This window comes from Pezoporus wallicus, unplaced genomic scaffold (assembly GCF_028554395.1).
Source record: "Pezoporus wallicus isolate ANWC-B61680 ecotype Strahan unplaced genomic scaffold, APGP_CSIRO_Pwel_v1 contig_3952, whole genome shotgun sequence".
In the NCBI taxonomy this organism is placed as follows: domain Eukaryota; kingdom Metazoa; phylum Chordata; class Aves; order Psittaciformes; family Psittacidae; genus Pezoporus; species Pezoporus wallicus.
Genome location: NW_026635034.1, coordinates 11233791 through 11256749, shown reverse-complemented (window position 1 = coordinate 11256749; position 22959 = coordinate 11233791). Strand labels below are relative to the sequence as shown.

General features: G+C 37.4%; 1 protein-coding gene across 8 annotated transcripts in view; it reads right to left on the bottom strand.

The window, feature by feature from the left end:
* RNF111 (ring finger protein 111) overlaps positions 1-22959 on the bottom strand; it is a 53274-nt gene that overhangs the window by 2999 nt on the left and 27316 nt on the right. For 3 of the 8 annotated variants that reach the window (XM_057398649.1, XM_057398655.1, XM_057398618.1), the window contains 10 exons: positions 21517-21643; positions 17605-17768; positions 14340-14558; positions 13179-13498; positions 12083-12338; positions 10961-11312; positions 8895-9020; positions 7985-8111; positions 1030-1122; positions 34-129 (listed from right to left, as the gene is read on the bottom strand). In XM_057398649.1, coding sequence (XP_057254632.1) covers positions 34-129; positions 1030-1122; positions 7985-8111; positions 8895-9020; positions 10961-11312; positions 12083-12338; positions 13179-13498; positions 14340-14558; positions 17605-17768; positions 21517-21643 — 1880 coding nt within the window. Of the gene's footprint in view, positions 1-33; positions 130-1029; positions 1123-7984; positions 8112-8894; positions 9021-10905; positions 11313-12082; positions 12339-13178; positions 13499-14339; positions 14559-17604; positions 17769-21516; positions 21644-22959 lie in introns of those variants that run through there. The other 5 variants (XM_057398608.1, XM_057398629.1, XM_057398640.1 and 2 more) reach the window with 3 other exon arrangements.

Genomic DNA, 22959 nt, shown 5'->3' with positions numbered 1-22959 from the left:
ATACAGATGGGCCACAATTTGAGAAATCCTCACCTTTTTGTATTTATGTGGATATGTGCATCTTTCTATAGTTCCCTGTGTTGCTCCACGATTAACATTGCCTAATCGTTCCTCCAAGTGAATCAGCTCCTAAAAAAAAAAAATCAGTAAGGCATAAACCGTGTAAAAACTGCTATTTCAACTATTTTGAGTGATTATTCTAACGTATTTGCAGGATGACAAACTCTCAATTCCCAAATTACTGAAATACAGACAAAGCAAACGAGTATGCCAGGAGGGAAAAAGTATGAGTTTCTGTAAAAAAACCCACACCAACACTGCCTGGTATTTTAAGATGTAGGGAAACACTATTTCACTACTAAAAAAAATAAAAATCAGAAATTGTTTGTCAGCTAAGACTGGTTAACAGTATGTTCACACATAATTGCGTATCTAATGAGGAAAATGGAACTGAAATGTATTATGCAAATATTTGCTTTCTAACAGTCATTAAGGCTTAGCAGAAAATGCGTTGCTTAATTTGAAATACAATGATTTATTTTTCTCCAGCAATGAAGTTTATCAGAACCATGAGATGTCACTGATGATGTTTTCAGTGGACTAGGTCATTAACTCTCTGCATCTGATACCTTTTATTTTTTCTTCCCCCTGCCTCTTCTTCCCTCAGTTTCAATTCCTGCACTACATAACAAAGAGGACAGCACTGTTAAAGTTGCCAAGTTTCACCCTCACTAGGAGGATCCTGGCACAGTTATTTGGAAACATCACTAACATTTACCAGCTTATGTGAATAGAACATCCTACTAACTGGGTGGTGGGCAGAGCAAGATGTAGTATCAGTTAATAACCACCTAAGTCTACATTGTCCAGGGTACCTTTTACCCCGGTTCACAACAGTGAGGTCACTCTATAAATAAAGGATATTTTATGACTTTTACATCTATATACAGAACTAGCTCTACCATACACCCTCCCCATATTCCATCATGCCACATTTTGACATATATCTAGTTTTATTCTATTACAAACCTCAAAATTGCCCCTGAAAGGGCCTCTGAATGATGTTCCATCCAATCCCGATGAAATGTAACGGATGTGAGGGTAGCCCGCCATGTCTGGTACCTATTCAAACAGCAGATGTTAAGTTAAACCTATTCAGAACAGTTTCTGTATTTTACTGTTCACTTTGTAAAATTTAAGATCCTTTTGCTTTTATTGAATCACTTATTATTTATACTCCTCAACTTAAACGTGCAATTCCAACCAACAGCATAGAACACCACCACTCTGAGCTGTCTAAATGTAACTAGAAACAGAAGTGAGACAAAATCCTCTTATTTCTCCACACCTGTATGACATATTGCTTGGTCTCACTTCCAAAGTCTCAAAATCTCAACCTACTTTGTATAAACCACCATAAATATCTACCTACTTTTGTAAACAAGACACCTTAAAAGCTATGCATGAAGTTACAAAAATGAGTTCCTATATATCCTCAAATACAAGTTTTTCATACCAGAGAAGAAACAAGGCTAATACTAAGTCTGGAAAAAGAGCCAATATCCTGATCTTACTGCAAACAACTGAACATCTGCAGACATGCTTGAAAATGAGAGGCAGATCAAAAACATAACACTCAAAACTCGGATCTAAAGTCAGAGGCAACTCAATATATACTCCATATTCAAGCATCCACTAACTACCTTGCATGTCAGGGGAGACAAGCAGTGAACAAAATACCACCATCCAGTGATACTACAGGCACTTCAACCACCAGGGCTTTTCATACAGGAAAGCAGAAAGGTAGCTTATATACAAAGGACCACCTTCACAGCAGGTCTTCCACGTTTCACTTTCACCCCAGGGAAGATGAGTGTATAATAGCATTCACTTTTTGTCAGAAACATTTTAATGAACAGGTGAAGAATAAAAAAAATCCAAAATAAGCAGCAGATTGTTTGCTTAGTCATTTAGAGTGCACTGATAGAAGGGTTGCAAGCAGCAGTTCGTTTGGAAATAACATTAAGTACTATCTTCTGTGCTATCAGCTGGGAATGTCTCTGCTGCTGTATATGACAGCTCAAAATTCATCAAGTCAGACATCCCAAATATTACTGAATCAGGTATCCATGTGTGACTCTTCTTACTTCCAACAGACACTTCTAAGCTTGACATATATCAAGGTGTAAAACTGAAAAGAATTGTGAAAACATAAACCTAGACTATGCGAGTTACAAAAGAGACAAATAAGATACTTTCAGATACTTGTCAAATGCAGTCTGGTAACAAAAAGCTAACATGGATAGAAAAGATTCCTCTGCCATAAATAACTTTTTTCAGAAAAAATAACAATAGAATCTGACTGCAGCAGTTTACAGCACGGTGCTTGTTAAATGATGAGCATGTAGGGCCAATATAAACCACATACATCAATATTTGAGTTTTACAAACCAGAGAAATAGAAACTGAAGATTTAACTTTGCAGAATCCCAATACAGGGTGTGCCTCTCATAAGCAGGCTAAATATCTGTTGGTCTGGTATGAGTTAGAGTTGGAGATGGGAAACAAGCAAGACAGGATGACTGCGGCAAACTCGAATGTATCAATGTAAAGTTCTACTGTTGTTATGAAATATGCAGAATGTATTTACAGAAATTATATACCAATCTGTGAATTCAATGTGATTGCAAATATAGAATTTTATATCACAACATATATATAGTCATCTGCATACCTAAATATTTCATGTAAGTAACAATCTGTTGGTGTCACAGGACTTACTCTTTGACAATATAAACTATGGCTGTAATAAAGGAGAATGCATTAAAAATACAGCATGTAAAAACCACATTGTAAGAAATCAATCTCAGATAAGTGGTGATTTATGATCCATTCTCCATTTAATTGTGCATTTAAAGAATCAGGTCACTCATCCACTATGAAAATACTTGTCCCAGGTTTTTATTATTCATAGATCTGTTTGGCATCAGTTGGGAGTTTTCACTGCCTGTTACTACACTGCGAATTGATTGCCTCCACCCCAGAGGAGGCTCCTGACAAAACCTAACCCATGTCTCAGGACTGATTTTCATTAATTGTTGTTTTTTTGATTCACCAGGATTTGAAGAGAGACTGCTGGAAAACAGTATGCCTGATAGCACGGGCACTGCAACATTACCAGAGCTGTGAAGTCACAGGCGTATTGCTGTAATGCAGTAATTTCAGTTCCAACTGCCTCAGAGGTTGGAGTTTACAAACTACAAGGACATGCACCTGGACAGGTCTCCTGTTTGGAACAATTTCTGCTACTAGACACTATTTAAAAAGCCTACTAAATTTTAACACTTCAAAACCAACCAAGAAGTTCTCAGAGTACACACCATAACAAACTACTGAACTTTGACAACAGAAATACTTGACTGGAACTATACCTTTTTATGCTAATAAATGGGCCTTCAAAATACGCTGCTGGGGAACAGTGTAACACCTCTGCCAAATTCAAACAAGGAAAAGTTGCAGCTTTCATAGAGACAACATGCAAAGGAACAAGTAATGGGTGCTGTATAACTAAGACCTAACTGTATCAGAGTCTGAGGGAAACATACTGAGTGCTGTTAAACAGCCTATATTCTACCACCACCCCACCCCCCCAACCAAAAACACACCCCCAAACAAGCCAGTAGTTCATGTTTATATTAAGGGAAGAAGTAGCAGCTGCATTACAAAGTCCATTTTCTTTTTCAAAAAATGCAGCTAAATTTGGTTCAAGGTGAACTTTTGGTTTGAAAAAGCTTCTATTAACTACCAAATTTATTTACTTAAACAAGCGCAGAAGTACACTAAGTTATAAAGCAAATGGAAACACTGCTTACTTCAGGTCTATATTCCATCTGAAATTTAGTTATCAGTTCAGAGCTGAAGAGATTTTACCTTTCCTCTTTGAAAAGGAGAAGATGGAAGAGGGAAGAAGTAACATCTTCTAGTTTTAACCTTCTAGTTTAACCTTCAACCGCCATCCACAAAAAGGAACAAATCCAATTCATAAAAAGAACCCTCTAACAGAGCTGGTTTTAAATATAAAGCACTGATTTTTTAAGTGTCCAAGTAACAAACTCATATTCAGAGTAAGTCCCTGTTTCAAAGCTCAAATAAATCACAATTTCTGAATTAATGTCTGCAAATTTTTGAAACTATAGCAAATAACATTCTCTATTTTTCTAATACATTCTTGTTTTATGAAGCCTGAAAAATGTTAAGAAATATTTTCAGCTTTGCAGTTATAAAAAGTAATTGTTTTACAGCTAAACACAGCTGTAAACACAGTCATTTAGGTAAACGGGTAACATCTGGGAAACAAGACACCAGAGAGCTGGCAGTACAGAGAGGGGGGCCATTTCAAGGCCTCCTCAGGCCAAATTAGGAACACCTTCTGGTGATGTATTTTTGTACCTTTTCCCTTCCAAATTGCATTACAAACTAGGATGCCTCTTTCCTGAAGCAACAGAAGAAAAGGAATTCTGCTTGGATACTGCTTACAGCAATAAGTCAGAATTACAGCTAATATCTAGCCCATTATGAAAAAGTCATGCTCTTTTTAACATCTATCGCAGCTTATTACATTATGGAAATTTCCATCCTGTCCACCCAGATGTGATAACTGGTGCTTGGCACTCAGGGACAAAAAGCCTTTCATCTGCAGTGCCCAAAGAGCAGACAAGGTCATTCAGAGTAAACAGATACTGAAGTGGCATCTAACAACAAGCAGTCACAGCAGAAAACAGACAAAACAGACAAAACTCCCATCTTCTGTGCCTCTCTCGTGTGAATGTTTCATTAGTTATGCCATGCACTGATCCTTAGTTGATTCTTCCTGAAAAGGTTTAAGTTTGCAGAATGGGTATTTGTCCAGAATGAAATCCATCTCAAAAAAATCACTCTGACAGAGATCTTTCTGCAACATAGACACAACCTTAAAGCACTAACAATGGGAACAAAGACTACTCTGAGCCAGGGTCACCCTTAAAGTAACTTATATCAAGGAGGGAAGCAGCCTAATCCTTGTCACAGATATGCAGGAAGCTCTTTTAACTGTTTTTCATCTAGGATTCCTCCTGAAATAACATTTAAACAGGTGAAGGAAATTTTACTTCTCCCATCCTCTATTTGGACTGCCAAAGCTGCTGAACACTAATTATCTCCCCCAACTTATCCTGAGCATTTTCTCTCCCTGAGGATTAAATGGCAGTCTTACATTCCAGCACTGATTACATGAAAATAGGGGTATCTGCATCCAGTTAAAAATCTGAAATTTGATACAGATATCACAATAATTTAATAGCACAATACTAGTGCTATTAAAGCTCGAATCTCCCATTATGCCCTTTATGGTCTGGCAGTATTTTGAATGGGTTTTAGTACTTGAGAACACAAAATAATGCACACTGCTTATTGGGCAGCATGCTATTTCAGAAAAGTGGATTTGACACAATTTTTTTAGTTGAACTACTGCATGAGTTACTTTAAAAGACACTCCACCCCCTCATAAAGAATGGAAAACATCAACATTTGATGACCTGCACCAAGAATACTACTAAGGAGCCTTGTAAATTGCAATTTAGTACCCTCTGTATGTACTGAAAGAAGAAAGCACTCATAACATTAATCATTTGACAGAAGGACTCTAATCACAGTTCAGCCTCTCCTCCCCTGCCTCTATTCCTGAAGCTACAATTAAAAAAAACTCAGGTGACAGCTGCAATTGATCTGCTGCTCTTTAATAAAAACTAAAATGGCACTTTTGCTTAATATCCAGTTAAGTTTATTAGATGAAAAACTTCACTAACTGCTCTATATTCAAAGTAAATTTTCCTGACAGATCTGTATTCTCGCATATATGCAAACGAAGAAACCTCTGGCATTCATTATTGCCACAGAAGGGGTAGAATCATCTAAAAGTATTTGTAATGCTTTGAACTCATTGTATATATAATGCCTAGCAGTGCTCTAACCACCTGCTTCTGTGCTCTTCTAGTCTGCAATAGGAACACACTTCAAATTAGTCAGACTCAGAACACAACTTCAAAGTTGTTCCACTCGGTCTGATCACAGCAAAGTTCAAAACAGATCCCAAACACGTGATGAAGTACTGCTTACAGCAGTCTATCCACACTGTGAAACACACTGTCAGTACAGTGTGTGCAAAACCTCAAAGTACAAACAACTTCAGTAACATTTCACCCGGAGATTCATGAATTACTGTTACAAGGACTAGATATCCCTACACAAACACATTTCTGTAGCGTTAAAAAACCTATTTTGTCTGGCACTTATCAATTAGTAACACCAGCCCCTGAGCAGAAGGGCAAAACTCCCTCAAGTATTTTAATCACATACTCAGGAAATGCTTCTGAAGATTCTCTATCACAGCTTTCTTCCATTCTACTGCTAAAAAGATGATCAGTGGGGTCCCATCTGCTTGCCTGTGTAACATTTCAGTTGTAGGAATATCCCTATGAAAGTTAAAATACAACTCCAGGTTTCTCATCACACTGTAATATAACGATCAGCTGAACGATGAAGTTTCTCAAAACTTCACAGCAATAGTGGAAATAAATCCCATAATTGCCTTATCAGCCCTGATACAAAATGAGATAAAAAAGACGTATGTTTAACTTGCTGCTTCCTAATGCAATTGCTGGTCTCTGAACTACTAGGAGGGCCCTTTCCCTTTGAGAATCTAAAGCAACTGATACTATCTGCTAGAGTACCACACATGAAATACCAGTAAGAGAGGCAAGCCTCTTTTTCATCTACTTATAAAGACACTTAAGTGAAGGAGAATACAGAAAAATCTTAATTTGACTAGATGATGCATAGGAGGTAAGGTTTTGCAGTAAGAAACTTGTTGGCCGCAATAATACACCAGATTCTACACTAGAAAGCGTGTGCTTAAGTATGCAAGCTGTGAATCAACGGATTACCAACCCTGATATGTCAGGGAAGTACTTCAGGATTCTAAATAGCAAGAAGCAAGCAATGTGAAACCAGACTATGAAGCAACAGCTATTACAGTATTGGCTGTAAATTTACTTTTCAATCCCTAGATGTCAATTCTGGCTACTAAAGGAGGGATTCTGAACAGGCAAGACTTGCAGGTTGATTTTTAATTACAATTTCAGCGTTCATTTACAGAGGAGCCCACAATTTTTATTAGATTATCTAATTTTAAGAACATTAAATAATGTGGTTTAGCTACACAGAATACCACGCAGAAACACTGAACATACTCCGCTAAACTAAAATTGGGTCTTTGAGTTTTCATTAAACGGAGTAAGAATATTTTAAATAAACCTACAAACACTCTTTGAAACGTAATATTCTGTAAAAGTCAGTTACGCTGATTTTCCTTAGTTTTCTACTGTAGATTATGTGCAGCATGGGACTGGTTTTACCCTCACACTTCCTGCTGCTCAAAATTATGTACTTTATCACACAGAATTAGGGTGATGAACACCAAATGATGAACAAACAACTCTAGATGGAACTCCAGCTGTGCTGTATGCTGTATACACGCTGTAACAAAGCATCAGTGCTAATTCTCATGCACTGGCTGGAAAGTTGGTACCTTTAACAATCCAAAATTTATTAAAAAAGAATCTAAACTTTAAAAATCAGATGCAGAGGGTCAATGCATTGCAATGCAAGTGGCAATTTAAACTCAAATATGTTTCATTTTACAAGAGCTGAAGTTAGAAATGTTAGTGTCCTATACTGTTTCCTCTTATTTGACAATGAACCTATTCTAGCTCCCTGTCTGGGAGCACCACACAAACACTGGAGCACTTTCTTCTTCAGAATAACCATTAAGTTTTGCAGCAACATATACATGTCCAATTAAATGCAGTAAGCCATTAAGTAATTTTCCTGACAAACAAAATAATTACAATGAGCAATGATCTTAATTTTTCATATGATATTGCCTTACCATTAGAGGAAGAGCCCCTATCTGCAAGTGATGAAGCCGAGGAGGTGCATGGTAGTGGGCCAAGTGAGGATGCAAGGGTCCTGGAGGATAAGTAGCTGCAGTCACACCAGCTTCAATTCCCAGTTCCCTGTCACAAGAACGAAAGTGGCATTACAGTAAAGGTAGATCTTAACTCCTAGATACTATTCCACTGCTTTGGAAAGTATACAATACAGCAGCGCTACCACTACAGTTTTACATAAGTTTTTTCTAAAAACTTGGTTCTTTAGCAGCGTTTAAACATCATAATGTAACTGAAAGTTGGTTTTGAATCAACTGTGAAGATTTAGTATGATAAATCTGTAGAGCCAACTCCACATTTATCATGTCCAGAAATATAATGACCATGGAGTCTCTGTAGCTCCTGCTGTGGGAACAGCAGCTGTCACGCCTGCACCTCTTCCCTTATTGAAAACAAAACAAACAAACAAGATGTACTTGACCATAATAAATATACTGTGGTACTTAAATGTCACCTTCATGAGTGGGCCTGATACAATTTGAAGTAAGTTCAAAGATGAGAGAAAACAGTATGTAACTCGAATCCAAAACTCTACAAAGAACATAAATGTGCTAATAGTGTTCGGCAATGCTTTACTTGCCTATTTTAAAAATCAACACTGGAAGTAACTAGAGTCAGTAACACTTAATTCCGTTTTAAAATCAATGGATAAAACCCTCTAGCAATAAATTTAAGATACTGAGTACTCAAAACACTATTTCAAAGCCATTAACAGCCTCATCACATTTTAAACTACAGGTGCATGCAGCATTTTCTAAAATCATTATCAGCATTATCAGCACTGTGATCAGCATATTATGGTCTTCTGACCTGAGTCCCGAACAACTAAAACAGTAGCTGATTACTAACCAGGCAGATCTCTCTGGAGCTTGTCGAGGATGGGAAGACATTGTCTGAGGCACATGAATGTGATGCCCATGACCATAATTGGGATGCATTCTGTGAGGATGCGGAGGAGGCCGCTCATGAGCACGTCTGAACAACATAAAACAAGAAGTAAATTTCACGTAATTGTTATTCTCAAGTAAGCAACATCCATGATCAAAACGTTACTCACGGAATTCATGGAATGCATTTAAAATGAAAATAATACTCTGCATACAATAATTTCAACTTTAGATACAAGTTAGAAACTAATTACAGTACAACTATCATATTCAAAGACACAGCCAGCTTCAGCTACTGTGATCTGCCTTTGGCAGACTTCACTACAGAAGGACTGACAAAGCGTTTAGTCCTAACATAAAACTGCAGGTAGGAAAGCAAAGGCCACATGACAGTCATGTTGACATTCAGTCATTCACAGTTATGCTGCAGCTAATTTTCAATAAAACCATAAAAGCAAAAGTAATGAGGGGAAACTTAATACACTAATCAGAGGACACAACTGCCTCATAGCTCAAGTAGTAAGAATGCAGAGTTTTTCCATACCAGCTGGTACAGAACTACAGGTTTGGAAAAAAACCAAATCTTTGGAAACCTACTGGCTGACTTCTGTTGCTTTACCACTTCCCAGTTCCAGAAAGAAATGATTTGGTATTTTTCACTGCATTACTTCCAACAAAGAAAGTTTTCAGGGTTTTTGGTGTGGGTTTTCCTTTTTTTGTTGGGTAGGTTGTTAATTTGGTTTTTATGTCAACATAGAGACTTGGATTGTGTGAGAAGCAGTACAATGTGTTCAGATTAAGTACCACCTTAAACTACTTGACAAAGTACACTAGACATTTTGTAAATTTACCTGTCTAGAGAAATAAAGTTACTTTACAGCACACTGTTCTAATCACTGTAAATTGCCACTTCTCCAGAGAACCCTATCAAGCTTGTATACAGTAGGCTAGAAGTACTAGTTTCCTTCAACAATACAGACCAACATAGGAATAGACTGATCAGTAGAACCTACTCCTAGTCTCATCTTCCTTCAGTTTATACTCTGTATAGATAACTATACAGAAAAAAATCTAGAAGAACATTTTAATACAAAAATACCCACAGAACAACTTCCATTATTCCATAAAAATTTTATGTCACGTAGGCCCATTTTTCCTAAAATGAGTCTAAGATATAAATTTGAAATTATTTCCATGAATGTAAAACTTCCAGGCTGCCTATCCCACAATTTTAGTCTAAAACAGGTGATGAGATTTAAAAACAGAGAATCTCTCTGTTCTACAAATGCAGTGCACCTTCACACGCTGCCTTTTCCACATTTCATGGCTGATTCAAAGACTGTAAGGAAGTTAGAGCTGTTGTACCCACACTTGAGACATGACAGTGAGGACTGCTTTCTGTTCGTATTAGTGTCATAAATCTAGTTTAACAACAGTGGCATCTCTTAAACAGTAACACCAAAGCTGCATCTCAACACTGGTCGCATTTTCATACTGATACTATTCGGTCGTTCTTCTAAAGACGTAAAGGCATAGTAAACCTAAGTACTTAAATTCAATCTGAATTTAACCTGGTAAACAGTCTCTTAATGATAAATTGTTCATTTTGTTTTAAAATGTTCAAAATTTTATATAAATTAGTTATATAAAAAGAATTTCAGCAGCATCAACAAGGTAAAACACAATGTCAAGGAATACATCTGAAAGGAAGTCATGATGTACTTTCCAAGCTGTTCAGCTTGAAAAGGAATTCCTGCCTGTTATCTGGACGATGAGAGAAACAGAAGCTTCTCTTCCATGCCCATTCATGCCTTACCTGAAGGCATTATTCAGAGATGTAAGGGAAAAGGTTCAGTCTTAATGCTCACATGACTCTGGTAGGTATGTAAAGACACCTTTTACCATTGTTTCATACTAGTAGTTCCTAACCATGCAACTAAAGGTTTGAGATTCACATGCAACATTTTACAAACCTGAGGGAAACGAATTATATGTTTAGATATTGCTCTGAGTACATTTGTGACATACGTTGGGTGTTGCATCATTCTTCTTCTCTGGACCTCCATCCTCTGGATCACTTCATGAGGATGTAGCCTCTGTGCTGGAGGTGCTGTTGCAGGGATGTGATGGGATATAGGCTGGTGTGTTGCAGGAAGATGCTGTGGTATTGGAGCAGCTGCACTGGCTAAAGGATGAGTTGGTGGTGGAGGTGGAACAGGATGAGAAGATGCATGAGAGGAGATTGAAGGATGGAAAGGATGCACTGGATGAGGGATAACATAATCTACTTGAGGTGGAGGTTGTGGCTGTGGTGGAGGATTTCCATGAGCGTGAGGACATGCAGAAGCTTGATGGTGAAGAGGTCTGGTCAAAGAAGCATCTGCAATGAAAACATCAGGTGATTTTAATCTGGTCAGTTGCAGGTTATGACTGAAATTTATTTTAAAAACTATCTTTACACAAATGCTTCAATATTATTCCACCAATGTAAAAAGTGGCAGTGGGAATATGTGCCTATCCAATTTTTAAATTAAGTAATTCCAGCAATATACCCTACAAGAAACTCTTACTTTCTGCAGCCAAAAGTATTCCACTTGCCAGTGCTAGCAATACAAAATTAATAATTAAAAAACCCCAAACACACAAACAAGCCCCTGTGTGATGCATGCTGGAAAAGGAATATATGGGGAGAAAGTTTACTTCAAGTTTTTTGTTTATTTTCAATACCCACCCTGCCCACCATTCTGTAGAGACACAAAATCCGAACAAAGAAATCACAAACAAATTAGTCCACTTTCTGAGCTTGCTCAAGCAGAGTTCACTGGGGGAATGGGATGGGGTATGGACCAAGGAAAACAAAATGAAGAGGCACTGCTAAAATACAAAAGGAGATGAAAAATATTTTCACAGTAGATACAGTTTTTGAAGTCTGAATATTATTAAGGTCACTGAGAAGAAAATACTTTAACCTCACCTTGATGCCATTCAAATCCTTTACACAACCTGAACTGTTTAAATATATTTCTTAATATATGTTTTGCTAGGCAAGTTCCAAGATCAAACCAAGCAGGTAGTAATAGTTTTCACAGGCAGCCAGGGAAGGTGTTTTCATGTTTGACTGGGTCCTTCCCCCATGTACCTGGTACTTACAAGGAGAATGCATATAATGCCGACAGGAAGAGAGTGATGCCTGAGGAGGAGGTTGAGGCTGTGGCTGCGCAACCATACTTGATCCATATCCATCTATTGTTATTGATTGGCTTGGGCCAGCACTAGCCTGGTGCCCATAAATTGCAGTTCGAGAAGATGAACCAGGACAGCAGGGGTCAAAAGCAGATGTTCCATGAAAAGCACCACTTCCATGACTTCTTATAGCGCTGCTGCTTAAGTCTACTGGCAATGCCTGCTGGGTAAACAAACCATCTTTTTTCAAGCAATTCTTCAGACATTGAAAATAGTAACCCTCGAACAATGTGATTAATAAAACCCAAATCAATCACAAGCAACTCAGATCCAAATTTTTAAGTTTTAAGGCTCAATTCTGGAACATTCTTTAAACTATAGTTGACATTTCTTACTCCTAAGTTCTTGAATCTGGTGAGAGAGACCGAATTCATTACACCATGCTGTGTAAAATACAAACCCCAAAACCCCATGATGGCTAAGTCAGTGAGTATGTGGGAGCTACATACATTAAAATATTTGGAGACAAAACCCCTTATCTTTAATGTTTTCAGTTGCGGAAATGTATTACACTTAAAACAGAAACTAGATTAACAGTTCTGCATGATATAAATTAAGTTTCCTCAGTATTGTTCTTAATAATAACTGTCTTGGTTTAGAGCTGTGGTTTTAATTAAGTCTTAAAACCCAATGGTTTTAGAAGAGCAACTCTCTTACATCTTTTATAAACAGAGCATTAGATTTATTTATTTTTTTCTTCTCCTAAAGCAGCTGAAGCATTTGCATTGCAAAACTGCTATGATCACCAGAGTGTATTTCAAGGTATTTATGTTTGGTTTGCTTAAACAGCCACTATTATCTTACAGTCGTTAAAAGGATGTCAGCTGTCAGTGATAGGATTATGACTGTAAAATTTCAGGTTTTGTGTGTCCATATATTATAGCTCAAATTTTCTCTTAGTTCCCTTCTGTAATGCCTGCTATAGAACAAACATCCCATTCCGTTCTCTCATAAATGCAATGACTTGAAATGACAAAGGTGGAGTCACAAGAATTAAACATGCCTGGTCATGGTAACTGGTGCCAGAACTGCTGCTTGCTCCACAAGGTGCAGGCACTGGAGGTGGCCTTTCAACAGGGCAGCTGGAGTCACTGAATGAAGGAGATAGTGGAACAGCTGGATGAGGGTTGTGGTGGTGGTGGTGGTGATGCTGAAAGTGGTGGCCATGCTGCTGAAAGCAGCTTGTGTGTGGGTGCCCCAATGCATGATGAGTCTGTGAAGGTCCTCCACAAGGAGAATGCTGAGGGCAGCACGATGGTAACCTTGGCATGGCTGGAGGGCCAGTTTCAAGTGTTGTATTAGATGCAGCTCTTCTGATATCATCTTGAAGATAAAGAAAATTTGGTATTAAAATGAAAGAAATTAGTAAAGCTGATCACCATAAAACTGCATCTTAAATAGAAAAAAGTATTGTACTTCATGATATTATACTTCAGACAAATAACTGACTGAAAACCAGATCTAAACTAAAACAAAACAAACTGGATACAGAAAAAGATTTAGGCATGCCTTTCAAATGAACTAAAGGAAAATGGTTCAGGTGGATGTACTCAAGTGAACCACTGACTCTTGCCGTATTCCACTTATTTAAGCCATGTTATCAGCAGGGAAAGGAGGCAAAATTGTACCTGTTGTTAGTGCATAAGGACCTCAAATTCTTGTGCAGCTGTGATCAGCTCAGATTTTCTGTACCTCACCTGACTTGCAGATAGCATCCATGTTTCAGGTATGTTATGAATGCTATGTAGATACAGTTTTACTACAGGTCGGTATCTAACAGGTCTGTATAAATGTGCTTCCAGTCAGGTAATATACAGGGATATTCAAGGAATGTACATACCTCCTTCACTTCCTTACAACACACATTACAAAACACCCCTGTAACACATTGCAATGGAAGAATCAATTCCCTGTGAACTATATTCTACCTCCTCAGAAAGTAAGGTGGTTCATTGGGTACAACTAAATAATTCCTACAGGCAAAAGCAGAAGGCTTCAGCACAACTTCCTTCATCTCTGGGGAGAAATCAGATTCCTGTCCTCTCAAATCACTACTGTAACGTTCAGTAGTTAAAGTTCACATGCCATTTAATCTAGAGAACGACCATTAACCTCCTTTGTACCAGGGGGCAACACAACAGTTTAGAAAGCTCTCATTCTGTACCTCCAGGTGAACTACCAGCAGTGCCGCCACTGGGAAGACTAGCACTCGTCTCTGGTGTTGCAGAGGGTTGGATGTTGGAGACGTCTGGAGATGAATCAGAAGTCTGCTGAGATGAATCAGAGGTCTGCTCTGAGGCAGACCTACTAGAACTGTTACTGGTAGAAGAACTGGTGACCTGAGGCTCCACTCTAGCTGGTGTGGTTGGCACAACTGTAGGCTCTAGCAAAATAAAAAAAGCTTTCATGTTCCTTAAGCTTTAAAAGCAGCTGGTTTGATTTGGTTTTGTTCTGTTTTTGTCTGGTTGGTTGGTTTTGGTGAGGTTTTTGGGTTGGTGTATTTGTTTATTACTGTTGCTGTTTTTAAATAATTTTACAAGAAATTCTCAATTCTGGTCTTGCCAGATGCTGAGCAAGTTGGAACACAAGAACCTGACAGGTACAAAAGACAAAAGTTAATTCTGTTTCACTTGTGCGTGGAAAAAACAGCATTAGAAAAAAAAATTAACTCAAATTTTAAGGATTAATATAAAAATCAAGTCCCAACCAAATCTGACAGATCAAGTTTTATTTACTGAATAACATATTGCTACAAAGGAAATTAAATTACTTTGGTACTTTGTGATCAGCATTTGCTGAAATCCTTTATAAATCCAGAGGCAAACTACTCTCTGGTTATTACCATTTTTTTTTAATGCCTACAAAGCAAAGACTTCTAGATAACTAACCAAGAGCAGCATAATACCATCTAAACTAAACAGTGCTACTTTACAAACTTCAGTCATTCCAGATGCAGAGTACCAAAGGCTAGAGCAAGATAAACTTGGTTTCTAGACTCAATTAAAAGCAGATTCATTAAATCAGTATTTGAAACTTCTGTTAAAAGTACATGTATGTTCATTTTGCATATTGTAAAGGTAATAGTTAAGAATATATTTAATATAGAGGGAGACAAAACACTTCGTAAATCTTGTTCTCTACTACACAGCTGTAAACAGGTTAAAATTTAAATGGATACTTGGGGGCAAAATTCAAATCTAGTCTTTAAAACATCTGCCTTTGACTGCAAGTTTGAATTTATCTCTGATTACTGAAGAAGGCAATGACATGACCACGAATATGAGATACCATAAAAGGGAATATCATCAGAAACAGCTCAGGTTTGCTTTGCTAATGAAAATGCCTGCATGGATGTCAGGGGGAAAAAAAAGGGAAAAAAAAGCATCACGGCACTTCAAATAATTTTTACACAAAGTTTCGAAACACAATATGACTAGCTTTCAAGACTGCTCTCTACATCTACTAGGTGTATGAGCAAGTCACAGGAACAAGCTTATCTCCCTTCTCACAAGTCTTTGAACTCATTACATTAAAAAACCATGACCTGTTACCTACATTTAAAATCCTGTGCATTTTAATGTGGCATTCAAATATACTGGATTTTATTTACAGGAAAACATTTTGGGAGAAATGTATTAATGTTCAAATTCAGAAAGAAAAACAGCATGCCCTATAGGACACCTATAGCCTAACATGTCCATGTGATCACACAGTGGCTCAAGGCTGGATGCTAATATGTTCTGAAAGCAATCCTGCAGTCAGACAGTTCTCAATTCTAACAGCCTCAATCACCCTGCGAGCCTGTTACTATGTGGACTCACCATCAGCAATACAGACAGTTCTGTCCCATCATAAATATACACACTACAAAAGTAAAAGTTCATTGAGCAATAGTATTTTTAAAAATAATTTGATTCCTGAATTTAAGACTAAATTTTATAATTTAAAATGTTTAAAGAGTACAATTAAAGCAATAGATGGCCTTTACTTTGCTCTTATGAGACCCCATTTCAGTTTTGTCTGCAGTTCTGGTATCCTCAACATAAAAAGGACATGAAGCTGTTGGAGCAAGTCCAGAAGAGGCACATGAGGATGATCGGGGGCTGGAGCACCTCCTGTATGAAGGCAGGCTGAAAAAATTGGAGCTGTTCAGCCTGGAGAAGGGTACACAGAGACCTCACAGCAGCTTTCCAGTATCTGAAGGGGGCCTACAAGGATGGTGGAAAGGGACTGTAGTGACAGGACAAGGGGGTAATGGGCTCAAACTTAAACAAAGGAAGTTCAGGACAGATATAAGGAAGAAGCTCTTTACTGTGAGGGAGGTTGCCCAAAGAAGTGGTAAATGTTCCATACCTTGCAGTGTTCAAGGCCAGGTTGGATACAGTTTTGGGCAACATGGTTTAGTGTGAGGTGTCCCTGCCCATGGCAAGGGGGGGTGGAACTAGATAATCTTAAGGTCCTTTCCAACCCTAACCATTCTCTGATTCCCCTTCATTGATACAGTTACGATACTTCATAGTAAATCTATAAAGAAAAGAATCTGTAAATTAACCCACCCTCTTCCTTAAAAACCATCAGAAAACAAAAACCAATTACGACTCTTCCAACTCTCCAACCCACCCCAAAAATCAAGACAATATGAAGAATAAGGTATTGCAAGGTACTAGCTTGCAATATGCTAAGGGATGGAAGCACAGCAGGACAAAATTTTTGTTAAAAATTAAAAGTAACATGAACCCAAGAAATCCCCCAAACCACCACCAACAGCAAAAAATGAAACTGTAAAAAAGTACAAGAGCTTTAGTTTCTCCTTCTCAAATTCTGATAATACATGGAAGTTGCTCTTATGATTTTCAGCAGAAACAGATTTATTAAATGCTAGCAGATTTTAATGTTAGGAAACAAAGGTTACAGCTTCAGAAACCTAACAAACTTTACTAGTTTGGGGTTATTGGTTTGTTTTCTGGCTTGTTTGGTTTTTGTTTTGTTGGGGATTTGGTTCTGGTTGGATTTTTTCCTTCCTTTTTTTAAAGTAATTTTTACTCCAAAGCCTACAAGAACAGTAACTATTCCAAAGCACAAGGAGTAATAGATTTTACAGTGTTGAAGTGCATATTACAAAAGAAGCAGTTCCAACCTGTTCTATAATTTCTGCCTGGTGAGTCAGCCTTCAAACACACACGACACATACTCAGGTCAGTTTTGGAAGAAAAACTGTATCTAGCAGACCCATTGGGGATGGATAAACTTTAATTTTAAAAGTAAAGCCACAAGAGGGTTTTCTGACAGGCCTGGAAATTGGTTTGTTTAGAATTAAGACATTTTCATAGAATAGTTTTGTTGTAAACAATGCAATTAATTTCTCTCCCCTTACACTGATCATCCTGCTTCTGAAAAGGGAGGAGATTTCTCAGATCAATGCAACTTACCATCTTCATCCACTGTAAGGTCCACTACTTCTGCTGCATTCTGTCTCAGCGGCTGTATGACTGTGGAAATCCTACTGCGGTTCCGCTGTTCTTGAGGTCGTGCAGCATGAGAACTAGAGCTTTGTCCCCAGTGTGATCTTGTGTGTCCAAGTGTTGAACGAGACCTTAAAACAAGATAACACCTTAAGCACTGGCCTAGTTTTTGCCAATATTAATTTTTCTCCTTAGTGTTTGAGAAGACTTGTAGTATTTTTTAATTATTATTTAGTCTTTTTATTACTAGAAAAGCATTCTCTTGTGTTGGAATACCCCATTCCTCCACATTCACTACATGTGTACTTACAAACATTACTGCAGCCTTTACCATATAACATAATGGCAAATACTCAACAAGGAGAGTTTAAAGGTCTTTAAACCATGTTACTGTGAAATACATACAAGAAACTTATAAAAAAAATTCACTGTGAAACTCTACAACCACAGTCAGGCAGCAGTTACTTCTGATGTCATGTTTTAGCTTTGTTAACAGTAAATAAGGTCTCCAAATCCTACACTATTCCTATGCAATCTGAAACAGCGGATTTATGAATGCTGGCTGAACTGTAAAGACAACGAACATCTGTAAACATTAAGTAATTGTGCATGTTAACTTGGGACAGAATATTTTCAGAAGGTCATTTTCGTATTTTCTATTTCAAAAATGTCTTAAAATCTCTGGACTTTTCTCTCTTGAATATTATGTTTCTCCTCTTCTCAAAGAACAAGCACAACTTTGTGTAACCTTTGTATGATGAAACATGGTTTGAGAGAAAATCATAAGCCTGTAACCCATGCCTAAGGACAGAGGTGGTTTTATCTCTGCAGTATAACACTTAGCACCTCTTCAACTGAGCCATACAAACCCAAGCACTCAAATCAGTGATGTTCTGGAATTTAAGTTAAGAGGAAGAATATTTTTACAGCATGGTATTTACCAGTTACTGTTAAAAACCTGACTCTCCAGTATTTACACAGATCAAGTGGCTCTTATTTTCCAGGTCGAAAAAACAATGTACTCAGCCTTCAGAAATTCAGAAGAGGAAAATGTGAAGAAAAGGGAATGACTTCACTAAAAACAAACCAAACCCACTGCACATATCACCATGGAGCTCAGTCTACATTTCTCTTCTGTCTGTACTCCCTTTAACCCATCTGTGTAACTCGCTAACAAAGATCAGTATATGTTCCTGTAGTGCAAAAAGCATGTTTGCTACAGTCTTAACTGACTTACACTTCCACTCCACTTTAGTAATCACTGTACTTTAAAGATTAAGCTGGTACAAAAAGGTTAAAAAAAAAGCCCTTCAAGTCTGGGTTTGCATTATATCCAAATTGATTTGTTTGTGCTTTGTGTGTGTCCTACTGACCATCCAGAATAAAATTTACCTCTCTGGTCACCTCTTTGGTGACTCAAGGTGCGCTCTTGTAATACAAGGAATGGTTAATGTCTCGCGTTCTACTTCATCTTTGCCTCTCCTGCAGTTAAGATGGAAAATGCCATCTCTATGTTCTTTATCTATCCTGCCTACAACACACTGATAAAAGTGAAAGACTATCTTATGTACACTAACACGTTCCTGGGTCTACATCACAACAGATGCTTTGCCTCAACACTTCCAACACAAAACTGTTCTTGTTTCTAGCTTTTTGAAGTCTAAACACAAATTCCGAGTTTCTAAGAGATCCATGGGTTGTGTTGTCTGGAGAATGCTGGCTTCCTTCCTTGCTTCTTCAACTAGTTTTGTTTTATCCCACAAAAAAAAAAAAAAAAGAAGATATGACTAAAAGGAAGACTCAGGAAGAGACAGATTAAACACCTCATGAATTTTCTTTCCTTCTTTCTGATCTTTAAGTCTTCTTTCTGATCTGGGCTAAAATGCCAGCATGCTTGTATGCATGCTCAACCATCAGCTGACCCTCAGGTACTATCAAGTACATTCATACAAAAAAAATCCCTGCATTCAAGTGAGTCAATTCCTTTCAAACTAAGTTTCACCTGTAAATTGTAAATTTCCTGCATAGGAAATACTCTATGTACAAGGCACAAAAGATTAATTCAGCAGTTTTTGACATTTCAGGCTCAAGATGTGAATTTAAGATTCTTCTTAATCATAGAGAGGAATTCCAGAAAGCTTGCCATGTGTATTACATAAACAAACAAAACCAACCAATACTAAACACACCGAATCAGTACTTTTTCCATTAACAAACTAAACCCCAGGTATTTCTTTGATCTTCTCAAAAAGTTTTCAGCTGAACATTTTCAGTGATGCCTTGCTGCAACAGTTGAGAGCAAGTATAGTAAAAAGTTAAAGAGCAAAACCTAATTTGACCATTCTGTTACAATCTTAAGAGAGATACATAATCAAATGCCTTTGCGAAATCTTCATGTTAGAAGGTCTAACAAACCAAACAGGCCAGAAATTTAAATCACCAGAACTGATTCAATCTCCTTCTCACTTAAGGCACCAGGCAAAACAAGACTAACATCAATTAAAAGAGGGAGGCCTGCTGCTCCTGTTTTGGCTGTAGGTAGGGTAAGAAGGTAGTAATTTATCCCCCCCCCAAGTCTTTTATGGCTAATGCATAAAATACTCTTATTGGTGCCAGGAAGACAGAAAGCTGTTTATTTTCTAAAAGCATCTTTATGTCTTATGAAATTTGATTTCATGTTCCATAAGCACAATCGCTTTCATCTAGCCTTGTTTTTTTACCTGTTAAAGCTTTTCATGCAAGTTGTAAGAGGCTAAAGCGTTAATCTGATGTAGCTCAAGTCTTTCCAAGCATATATGTTGTTCTTAATAAATACATTCATGTGCATAAATCAACTATTTCTAGAAACATGTTTCTAAACCTCAAAACAGCATTTGTTGATTCTGCAGCTTTTGTTTTCTTTTAAATGGAAGGAAATAAATATTGTTGAAGAAATTAATGTTGCTTTCTCTTATCTCTCCCTACTTCTTTGCTATAGATTGAGGCTGTGTATTTTTGTAAGTATGACATCCTTTGTATGCCAGAGCTACACAAACAATTAAGTTCCAAGTGTTCCTGAAATCTGCATTATTCACGCATTTGTCTTCAACATAAAACTGTCTTATTCACTGTGACATTTACTGCAATAAGTGATTTTTGCATGAAAACTTGTCTGTAATTCTGAATTTAAAACTGCATCAGTGAAAGCACTGTCTGACAACAAAGAGATGGAATATTTTCATAATTTACTGCCTATTGTTCCTTTGTCATTATTCTGTAAAAAAAAAAAGTAGTTATTCTTCATATTCTACAATTTTGTCTTCAGGTTCACAAATCTGGAAACATACACAACAGGAAGGCATCTCCAACAGTCCCACACATACGACAATTTTAAGTTTTCTTCAAGGAATTTCAGTATATTCCTCAAAATCAGACAAATATGGACCAGAACTTCCAGAGAGGCATGAAAAAAAACAGGAAAGCATACACAGCAGAAACTTCAAAAGAGTAGGATGCTTTAGTGAGAAATGCTCAACTAATCCCTAGTCAACTCAGCCTACATTCACTCATTCTAGGAGCTGTACAGTGGTACAGCTTTGCTTCCCTAAAATTCTGCCCATCAGTCACACTAACTACAACCACCTCAACAACTCCCAATTAGCTGAATTGTCAAGCTTTGGCAAAGCTGTGGTTTGGGGCTTTGAGTTTTAGAGGTTTGGTTGGTTGGTTTTTGTTTGATTTGTTTTGTTTGGTTGGGTTTTAAAATAAAAAAAATGCATGCTATGCATCCTGGGTAGAATTTCTATGGCAGTGCTTTAGGTGCTTTTAATGACACAGAGCCTTGTGACGAACTTGGGAGTCAAGAAAAACTGCATTAATTCAAATAGATGCAAATCTCACCTGTAGCTTTCACCAACTGTGACAATCTCCACTTCACTATCAGTTGAGGTAACATTTATTTCTTCATTAGCAGTAACCTGGGGAGTGGAGGATGCTTCAATCACCACAACATCTTCATCAATACTTCCTGATGAGGAAAAAGGAAGAAGGAAGTTTGTATATTTCATCTATCTCAGAAGCTGTCATTATAAGAGACTGTTTTTTTACTAGACTTTAAATGCATGTAGGCAATTTCACTGGGTATGTCAAAACTGTAGTGTATAACTGTCAACTACACGACCTAGTTATTAAAGGTATCAATTCTGCTGGAAATGTTGGAGTAAAATAAACAGAGGCAGAAGATTGGAGGGAGTGGATATACAAGCTGACATTCTACCATGTATTGGAACAACCACAGTGAATTTTACTAGATTTAACACAACAAAATTCAGTCACTTAATATAAAAAAACCCCAAGCTTTCAAACTAGCAAAGCAGTCGTGGTTTGTTACCATTAATAGGTTTTTTTAATGTTTTTTGTAGATATTAAAGTCTCAAGGCTAAACAGTGGCAACAGGAGAAAATATTATGCACCAACTAATATGTGTTAATTTATTTTTACAACAAAATTAACCCCACAGATCTATAAACGTCTTTACACTTTTAATGGCATTCACAATCATATATTAGAGGAAGTTAAAATGAAACCACCGATGGTAAAAAAACAACCACCAATACCCCACAAATACCAATTTAGAAATGAGTTTCGATAGGAAACAAGTTTCACTTCAGGAAGAATAACTACAGTTCCAGCCCATTAGTCAGATGCATGGAAACACTTCTCTACAGATGTAATACTGACAGTGACAAATTTGAGCTACCTAGAATACTTAAATTGAGCTATGGATTATTCAATATAGGAACCCCACAGGGCCAAAAGAACTAACTAAGTAAATGAGCTAGATTTCTTGAAGAAATCTGCAAAATTTCAAATGGCAGTTTGCTTTTTCTAAGCTAAGCACTTCAAAGCATTTGCTCTCATTCAAGTGAATGCTTAGATCCTGTATGGACTGAATGTTCTCAGCTGCTCTACCCCATGGCAAGGCAAGGCAGATTATTTCTTCTTCTCTTTCCCCCTCCATCAACATTTTTGTGTGTTGAAAAAAACAAGTTGTACTCCTTGTTTTCCAATGGCCTTTATCTGTTTCTGGTCATACTTATCCCAGAGAGACTGGTGCCTGAAGAAAGAGCAATGCTTCCAGATACAGGTACTCACCAAATTCTCATTATTGGAAGTTATATGTGACAAAATTAATTCTCAGAACTTGAACATTTGGGGAAAGATTGAAAATATTAGTGTTTAACACATACAGCCACATGCTAAAATTTAACACACAGAGAGGCCAAAATGTAATATTTAAACTAGTTAAACACTACGTGTAAGACAGTGAAGGCATTTTACAAT